This window comes from Humulus lupulus, chromosome 7 (assembly GCF_963169125.1).
Source record: "Humulus lupulus chromosome 7, drHumLupu1.1, whole genome shotgun sequence".
Classification (NCBI taxonomy): Eukaryota; Viridiplantae; Streptophyta; class Magnoliopsida; order Rosales; family Cannabaceae; genus Humulus; species Humulus lupulus.
In genome coordinates this window covers 129,860,339-129,869,909 of record NC_084799.1, presented here as the reverse complement: position 1 = coordinate 129,869,909, position 9,571 = coordinate 129,860,339, and the positions used below count along the sequence as shown (strand labels likewise).

The following is a 9,571-nucleotide window of genomic DNA, read 5'->3' as shown; positions in this document are numbered from 1 at the left end:
AATATTAGAAAAATCTTCTTTCCCCTAGTGCGAATCATCTAATATATGTAAGCAAGGATGGATTACACTGCATTAGAAAAAAAAAAAAGTAAAAATACAATTTCAGCAAACATTATTTTTTTGGGACCAAATTTCAGCAAACATTATTATTAGGGAAAGAAATAGTTAAAATTAATAAATGGGTCTTGTTTATTAGAGAAGCGGCAGCGACGTTACAACACACCACAATTCTCCCACCACCTCCTTCTCTTCATTATTTTATTGATTAATTTATAAATTTGTTATCTTTTGAATTTTTATGATTTTTTTTTTTAAATTTGTTTTAAAGGCACTAAATTATGAAGATAATAAAACAAATATTAAAAAAAAAAGATAGAAACTATGGTAAATAATATATAATGGTGAATCAACTTCAGACATTTCGAAAATTTCCTTCTTCGTCTTCTTATTCAGCCTGCCAATTTTGGTGCTCACACAGTTCGATCCCACCAAACTTGATTTCCATCTCACCCCACTTTGCTTCTCTCTCTAAATTTTCTTCTCTTCCTTCTCTCTATCTCTCTCTATTATATATTTATACACACACACATATATATATATATATCTATATATAAACGAGGATTGACTGATTGCTTATATTGTGGTGACAGTAAGATCTGGGTGATCTTGCCTGGATTTCTGGAAATTATCAACTGGGTAAGCTTTGTTTTCTGTTTTTTATTTTACGTTTTTCATTTTGGTTGATCTGGTGATGGGGGGTTTTATAGATTGTGCCGGAGATCTATCTCTACTCGTTTCATGGTAGCCATGACCGACTTGATTTTCTCTTTCTCATGTGCAAATTTTCAAATGTTTGAAATTTATGGAATTTTAGCTTTGAAACTTGTTTGGTGTTATGGGTTTTTTGATTTATATAGCTGGAGTTCAGTTCGCAATATTATTTTGTTTCTCTGCTTTTATAAGTCCCGTTAAAGTTATATAAATGGATATGAAGAAATATTACATGTATAGTATTAACCTACTTTCCTTTTATATAATGTAATATGGAATTTGGATTTATGTTCTTATTGATCTAGTGTTATTGCTAAGTATATGGATTGATCCCAAGCTCTTGGGACATTTTAAATAGATGGTTGGTACCGTAATATATAACTTAATTTTGTTTTTGGTATAATTAGGTTAGGTTGATTAAAACCTTCAAATTTTATATCATGGAGAAAACATAACACTTATTTACTGTTCTTATGAGCTATGTAAAGTTGTAAAATTTTGATTGTGTTGCACTGATTGTCTAAATCGAGCTGCTATATTATTGCTGTTTGATGTCTGACCTGCTGGAGGCTCCACTTTTTGATACATTGCTTCATCGAAATTTTGATACTATTGTTGGTTGTATATACAGACTGTGGTCAGCCAGTAAACGGTTGGATGAACGGAATGGTAGAATGCAGTGTTTGCCGTACAAAATTGTTGTCTCCAAGTTCTAAAACCATAGCCAGGGCATATGACCGGCATAGAACTGATGTATCTTCGAAGACTCGAATTCTTAACATCCTTTTGGTTGTTGGAGACTGCATGTTGGTTGGTCTACAGGTGATGAAACAATCTCTCATAATAGTTTTGTCTAATCTTAATAGTTTTGTGTTCATTTTTTCCTTCTTCCAAATGTTTTCAAGTCATTTTTTGACTTCGCACTAACTTGTCTCTCTGTGCAGCCTATATTGGTGTATATGTCTAAAGTGGATGGGAAGTTCAAGTTTAGTCCCATCAGTGTTAACTTTTTAACTGAGTTAACTAAAGTTGTTTTTGCTATTGTGATGCTTATTCTTCAGGTAATTTTACAATTTTTTTTCCTATCAGCAAATTCAATTGCTTTCATGGTTGACTTGCACTAATGTTCTCCTTCATTTGTACGTTTGTTTTTCAGTCTCGACATAAGAAAGTCGGGGAGAAATCGCTTCTCTCTGTGTCAACACTTGTACAGGTGAGTGGGTAGTAATGAACTTGACCTTACTTGGATATTGTAGCAAAGTTAGCCTTGTTTGGTGAGGCCATAACATGCTTGTTTCTGGGAACTTCATCCAAGTTTGTCACGGTCTATTTAAACTTAAAGATAAAGTGTTCCATACCTAGTACATTATGCTTTATTTTCAAGAGTTGGCTGTGTCTAATTTTTCTCTATATTTTTTTTTTCTTTAAGATGAGGGCTGGCTGGTTAGAAGTGTATTAATATAAGTTGTGATATTCTCGTGCCTCCATTTATTTATTTACACTCATAAGTAACATGCATTATGATCTCTTTTTACCTCTGCATTTTCTCCCTTTGTGCAGGCAGCTCGAAACAATGTGCTTCTTGCGGTTCCTGCTTTCCTTTATGCTATTAATAATTATTTAAAGTTCACTATGCAGGTATTAATTTGATCTAGAATCTATAACTCATATTTTAAGACCTCATATTAAAGACCACGCATATGTAATTCTAGTTGTATTTATTTTTGTGCAGCTTTACTTTAACCCAGCAACTGTGAAGATGCTTAGCAACCTCAAGGTACCTTAAATTATGATATCTTTAAACATATGTTTTCATGTTCTTGTGTTCTTGTGCTCTATTGTTTTCATCTAAAGTGTCTTTTGGCCTTGACTTTTAATATACTAGGGATTTTGTATAATAAGTTTCTTCTCTTTCTTGGTTAAGGCAATTTTGACAGTTAATTTTATGTCAAACAATTTTTTATTGGTTAGCAAATGTGAGCCAGCTTTTTCTTTGTGTATATATTTTTATTCTTTTCTTTTTAAACAATGCAATAATTGATACAGGCCATATTGTTTCTTTACCCTCCTAAACAACTTTTACCGGGTTGCTACCATTTGCAGGTTTTGGTCATCGCTGTTTTATTGAAAATGATAATGAAGCGGCGGTTTTCTATAATTCAGGTTAATTTCAGAAGAAATGTTGTTTACTGATCCAATATATTTTTACTTTCTGGAGGTGTTAAGGTCAACTCTAAATATAAATCCATATTTGCTTTGTTATTCTGTAACAGTGGGAGGCACTTGCCCTTTTGCTCATTGGAATTAGTGTGAACCAGCTGAAATCTTTACCTGAGGGTCCTACTGCTTTCGGTCTTCCAATATCAACGGGCGCTTACTTGTATACATTAATTTTTGTACGTATCTAAATAATCTGCATTTGCATATTGTTAAGTTTGGCTAACATGCATCTGTGGTATCATGTAGATTACAATTTGCATGATTACTAATGCTGCAACAATGATCTGACTCCAGAAGGGTCTTTCGCTCTTTTTTCGATTTTGATAATCAACTGAAACAAATTATAAAGAAGTGCACCAAATTGTTAGCTAGGAGGAGATGTTTTATGGAACACACATGTAAACAAAACTTTGTAAACAGGCAGAACACTTTTTTTATTTTTTCTTTCTAAATAAATCAAAGAAATATACATGACTAACTTCAAATGAGAAGATTCTTAGATTTTTCGGTTCATAAAAAAAATGAAGACTTTCTAAAATTATAATATGCTTATAATTGCTTTTAATGCAGGAATTGTTCAAGTGTCACGCTGGTTAATATTTTTTATTGGTCAAAGAGGATTTATTGAACTTGTGATATGAAAAATTGTAGTTTTAGTGCTTACTGTATCTTTAATAGCAGTCAGAATTTCTGCTAGAACTCTGCTATTCTATCCTTACACTAGATTCTTTCAACCCCAAGTTTGAAATTTATCTTATTTGATTTGGATTTACCAAATTTATCACAATTATAAAAATGATCTATGGCTTGGCTCAGATACTTTTAGTTTTATGTATAAATAAAAGATAAGACAAAACTAGTGTTTCATTTCATGAAATTTGATGCCTGTTGGCGTTGAGCTTTGCTGTCATGTTATGTTATCAACATGTGCATTTAGAGACATATATACTTGATATGGAACAACCCACAGCATATTGATGTGCTTGCAAAGCAATGGATATTAAATTTTTGTCATTTTTATGATTATCTATTATGATTTACTAGAAAGATTAATTGAAAAAGGATACTGATGTAGGTCACTGTCCCATCACTGGCATCTGTTTATAACGAGTATGCTTTGAAGAGCCAATTTGACACAAGCATTTACCTTCAGGTAAGTTTCTACTTGCTAGTGCTGCTCTAGTGTTCCTGTATCTACTTGATTGCATTCCGGAGCTTATTTGTACTTCTCATATCATTGAAGAAAAAGAAATTAGACTGAAGATTGAATTTGGATAAGCTTGGTTAAGATTAGGGTTGACCTTTCACTCTTACAGTCAGCACTACCTGTTCTTAGCTCCACCTAGGTCAAATATTGTAATGGATTAGATATTCTATGATCTTCATTTATTGAGCTATTCATGTTTAAATCCTAAGAAGAGTTTTTTTTTTGGCAGAACTTGTTCTTGTATGGATATGGTGCCATATTCAACTTGCTAGCAATTCTTGGAATGGCTTTATACAACGGTAAAATCATGAATGTCCACAAAAGTTAAATCACATTAGTTGACAACTTGCTAAATTTTCTATTGATTAAGTTTATAGTTTATTTAGAACAAGCTTTTCAGTTGTCAAATTTATTTATTTATTTGTTTATTTACCTATTTGGTAAATAATGTTGAGTTCACAATTTATTTTCTTTTAATGTTTTAAGGTCCTGGTAGCTTGGACCTGCTGGAAGGGCATTCAAGGGCAACTGTTCTTTTAATTTGCAATAATGCAGCCCAAGGAATTTTATCATCATTCTTTTTCAAATATGCAGGTGACCACTGAATTGCTTTAATCTTTGTTTCATTTTTTTACCCTTGTTAATTGCACCCCCTTTTCTATATTTCCTTAGTTGTGTTTGACCTCAACTGAATAGTAAGTCATTTAAGATTTAGACTTTCTGACTCTTATTGCTTGCATGCTTTGGTGTTAGCAACAATATGAAGTAGAACATATTAACATAGGATACACCTTTTTTTTCTTCCTAATAGTATGCTCATTTGACTTAAAACTTTCCATGTCTGTGCTAGTGGTATTGCTTAGCATAACATGCAATTGGTAGGGCATGGATACCAGACACTATAAGTATAAGGATAACAGTGAATATAGATAAACCAAACACTTCTAACATTTAAATTCCAAAGTTTTCCATGTATCTTTCTTGGTCAGACATTGTGAATATAGGTGAATTTCAAAATATAACTAGCTAGATATATCACCTTTGAGTTTTTGTTGATAATAAATTCTCTTCATTAACGTAATTTGATTTAAGAAAGAAGAAAGAGAGTACTAACCTTGAGTGGCTTTGTTTCATTCTTTTGCAACCGTTAATTCCTGCCATACATATGGTTTTGTTTGGCAAACTAATTTTTAATCTGTAAAATCTTTGTTGTGCTTTGTCTAAAAGTTTCCTATGATGCTTACAGATACTATATTGAAAAAATATTCGTCAACTGTCGCTACAATCTTCACTGGTATAGGATCTGCTTTGATGTTTGGTCATAAGCTGACTATGAACTTCATCCTAGGAATCTCTATTGTTTTCATATCAATGCATCAGGTAAGTTTGGGAGAAGCTAAGAATATAATATATGTGTGTGTGTGTGTATTTATTTTGCTTTCCAAACTTGGTTTATACTTGGAACATTTTTTCTGTACAGTTCTTTTCACCTCTTTCAAAGGCTAAAGAAGAGCCACAAAATGGTAGCTTGGAAATGATAGACAGTCAGAACAACCAGAGGTATGTTTATGCTCACTTTTTTGTCTATTTATATGATTGTGAATTGTTTCAATTGGCAACAAACTGTCATTTATCTAATATGATTCATTTTAAAAATTAAAAGAAGGTTAAGCTATGTAAATGTTCGGATAGATGGCACTATACTAAGATTTTTTTTAATACCAAAAAATCCCTACACTTGCTTAGCAGGTCCAAATTTGAAACTGGGGCTCTCCACCTAACCCTACAATATTTGGGGAACAGAAAATTATAGCAACTGCCATGTAGGTGTCCAAGAGGGACTCAAACCTAAGACCGTTGTGAGAGCCAGGACTCACTGTTTGAGCTACTCTTGGATTACTATTGTGACTATAAGAGCTCATATATTACAAAGACATTATAGGCATAAGCATAATATTAGGCTGTATATGCACACTCAATTAAATAAGTCCTGAATCGTTTGCTCATCACTCGGACATGGACATAATTACTTAATAAGGCCAACTATAATGGATAAAGTATTCCATGCAAAAGAAATGATGAACCGACTCTTTCTTTCTTGCTTTTATGCTGTAGGATTTAAGTTTTAAGCAAAACTTGATAGAGCTTTAGTAACAATGGGAGGATTTCAAAATCACAAGTGGTGATTCAAATTTTGATTAATGTTGCAACTTCTAACTGCTTGCATTTTCCAAGGAGATAATGGAGAAAACTAAACTCCACCAGAGAAAGTTGAATAATCCCCCCATAGAAACCAGTTCTTTTGGGTGGATTCACATAAATTTATTCCCGCATATTAGTGTATGCCAACATTAAGTTGATTTTTGTTTCTTTCAAATTTTAGTGAATAAACTTCTGATTTATTATTAAGAGAACGAGTGATTATATCTGAGATGGTGTTTGCTTATGTTAATAAATTTGCAGGTCAAAGGAAGCACGATTTCTAAATATGACAGCCGGGGCAAATGAAGATGTAAGAATCTTCGTCCAAAGTTCATTTTAATTTGTCGTAAATGATCATTCCACTGTAATTTATTTTATTTTCTCTACATTTTTCAGGCTAGTCATCGGGTTGAGTATGAGGAGAAAGCACCACTTCTTCCACTATAAGGTTGCGGTATGTTTTCAGTACATATTTGTGTTGCTGCGGTTCCTTGAAACTTCTCATGAATAACAAACTTGAGTAAAAAACGCTAATGTTATTTTGTGCATCTTGTACATTGGTTTGATGATGACCCTTATTCTGCTTTTGATTTCAGGAATGGAGTATGCATTGGTTTTGTTAGACTCATTGGAGATTTTGAGAAGATAACACCAGCTTTTAGTAAATTCAGTAGAATGAAGTGTAAGACAAAAGTTCATTACTTTGGAGAAGCCCTTTCTTCAGCTCTTAAGGACGGTTTCCATGCCCACCATGGTTCAGGCTCCAGCAGTCACAGTCAAATGTTTGAGACCCTTGAGCAATTCAGTTTTCTGCTGGACAAAATCTTATAATCATGAACTGAATTATATCAATTTTTTAATTCATCCCCACTTCTTATACGAAGAAATTCTTTCTTCTATGTTTATGAGAATATTTTGCTATTAGTTTTCCTATACATGGATACAGCTACCTTGCAGCTCTCTTGTGTCGAGAAAAGCAAATTTTTTTTCACTGTTTCGTCTCTTAAAATGTTGAATTCCCATGAGATTAGAAAACTGAGTATTTGAAATCTAGATTATCTGATTATTCAAAAATGGAATTAGTGATCATATTCAGTGATATGGTTCATTTTTCTAAGTGAAAAAGCGTTTGTTGTTATTTATTTCATTCTACAGTGCATTTTTCACTAGTGACCAATGGTCAGCTCGGTTGGGTTGGGAATGCATTGTGCTCAACTTATTGCGCCCGTCAAGAAGGAAAAGTACTATTTTGTTTTATAAAATTGATAAAAGACTCGTCATTTCTTTTTCTTTTTTAAATAGGATATTTTAACCTTATTTATTATAATTAATAAAATATAAGACAGAGCTATGGCAACAAAAGAACTGGAAGGCAAAATTGAGAAGAAAAAAGGTCACTAGATAAGATGTATAGTACATTAAAGGGAAATGACACTTTTGGAGGTTGCGTAGCATCAAAATACAACATCCCTAACATATTTACAAAGACCGCTAGTCAAGGGTTTGAGGATATTTATTTATAGGGGTCCAGGTTTAGTAGTTTGCTACGCGCACATGCATTTTATCGATGATTGCTATTCATAAATAAAAATATATATTTTCGATAATAGTTTACATGTATTGTTAGAATACTCATTCTTGAACAATTTTTTGTCAACTAAAATAAATAAGATTTTCCACTAAAATAAAAAAGATTGATTAAACAAGAGTTATTGTTCTAGAAAAATAAGGGTGAACACATATTTTTATGTGGTTCAGTAGTTAAATCTACCAAGTTCATGAGTAACTTTTATTCTAAATTATGAATTAAAGTATAACGACCCAAAATTACTAATAAGGCTTAAGGGCCTTGATTAGTTTGTAGGGAGGGCATACATGGAAGTTATGTGAATTAATGGTGAGACTGCATGATTATGTGATATGCATGATCCTATGATTATATGGATATGTGGAATGCATGTTTATGAGTATTAGATAAGCATGCATGTCCTGTTTAGTCTGTAAGGGCATAGTTATAATTTTGGCCCATTAGGACATAAATGTGAATATTTGTGATAACTGTTGAGACCACATTATTATGTGGATATATATATATATTTGCAGTCTTCGGCACGAGGCGATCCTAGAGAGCAAGTAGCGGGAAAGTCATAACGGGACCCGGTACCCGACTCCGGGCGAGTCAAGGGGTATTTTGGGTAAGGGACATTTATTTGGGTTATTGAGTTATGAAAATAAATAATTGGAGAAATATTTGCGTTTAGGAAGCCTAGGTGGGAATACAGGGGAATTTTACCATTTTTCTCTCGGGGACTTTTTCGGTACCCCGAGCATTTGAGGTAACCTTAGAAACTTAAGTTAAATAAAACAAAACCAAGGAAGCTTTCAAAACTTGGTGAACCGACCCAAGACACCCTCTTTTCTCTCTCATTTTTTCTCTAAGTCATACCAAGGAGAATTTTGAAGATCAAGCTAGGATTTGGGGCTCTAAAACTTGGAGATTGTTTAGTATCAATTTGTGGATTCAAGTAGAACTAAGGTGTATGCTTGGGCTCGGGGCAGGATCGTGCTCGGGGGTCGTCTTTCTTAATCAAAGCACTTGGAATTAAAGGTAAGAAAACTGCACCCGTTTATGTGGATAGGTTGGGACTAAGTGTTCCCTATATTTCTATGCACTGTTATATGATTGTGATAAACCATGTGAATATGTTGGGACTAAGAGCTCCCTATAATTGTATGAATGTCATGAGGTGGTATTATGCCATGGGGACATGTGATAAACGACCTAAGAGTGCCAGAATCAATACTTGCGCACAGGGAGCAGCTCAGCCACTGGTAGCTGAGGACAGCTTATTAATCACTGAGCTCGGTTAATCTGGCCGGAGTCAGTGGGTATAACACCGGGCTTGGCCTAAGTAAGCCAAAGACAGTGGTTTATTACAGAGGGTGCGGCCTAAGGGCGTCGACCCTAGTTATTGCATGGCATGTGTACTGTTGTTAGGTTGATGTGTATGATATTCTGAATATCTGGATGTTGGATCATTAGTTGTCAACTAGTGTTCTTGATTAAGTGAATGCTATGGCTTGCTGGATAATTGGTTAATGTCTTGTGAATCATTTGGTTATGCTTTGTTATCTATTTGATTATTGATATTGATTGTACTACGATGTTAT

At 33.5% G+C, this 9,571-nt stretch overlaps 1 protein-coding gene across 2 annotated transcripts; it reads left to right on the top strand.

The window, feature by feature from the left end:
- Window positions 1-233: 233 nt before the first annotated feature.
- LOC133788627 (CMP-sialic acid transporter 2-like) lies at window positions 234-7,515 on the top strand. Of its 2 annotated transcripts, none has more exons than XM_062226186.1 (16): window positions 234-696; window positions 1,403-1,593; window positions 1,716-1,832; window positions 1,928-1,984; window positions 2,332-2,409; window positions 2,504-2,548; window positions 2,875-2,934; window positions 3,045-3,167; window positions 4,067-4,144; window positions 4,428-4,497; window positions 4,685-4,792; window positions 5,445-5,578; window positions 5,679-5,758; window positions 6,662-6,710; window positions 6,797-6,848; window positions 6,997-7,515. In XM_062226186.1, exons 2-15 carry the CDS (start codon window positions 1,429-1,431, stop codon window positions 6,845-6,847), a joined length of 1,215 nt encoding a protein of 404 aa, XP_062082170.1. In that variant the 5' UTR covers window positions 234-696; window positions 1,403-1,428; the 3' UTR covers window position 6,848; window positions 6,997-7,515. The 2 variants fall into 2 exon arrangements, with proteins under 2 accessions (XP_062082170.1, XP_062082169.1); XM_062226185.1 differs by having other exon boundaries at window positions 237-696; window positions 6,797-6,854.
- The last annotated feature ends 2,056 nt before the right edge of the window (window positions 7,516-9,571 follow it).

Coding starts and splice junctions, on each gene's coding strand:
- LOC133788627 (XM_062226186.1), top strand. CDS start 1,429: ATGAACGGAATGGTAGAATGCAGTGTTTGCCGTACAAAATTGTTGTCT. Junction 2,549..2,874: donor AGATGCTTAGCAACCTCAAG/GTACCTTAAATT, acceptor TACCATTTGCAG/GTTTTGGTCATCGCTGTTTT. Junction 5,759..6,661: donor GACAGTCAGAACAACCAGAG/GTATGTTTATGC, acceptor ATAAATTTGCAG/GTCAAAGGAAGCACGATTTC.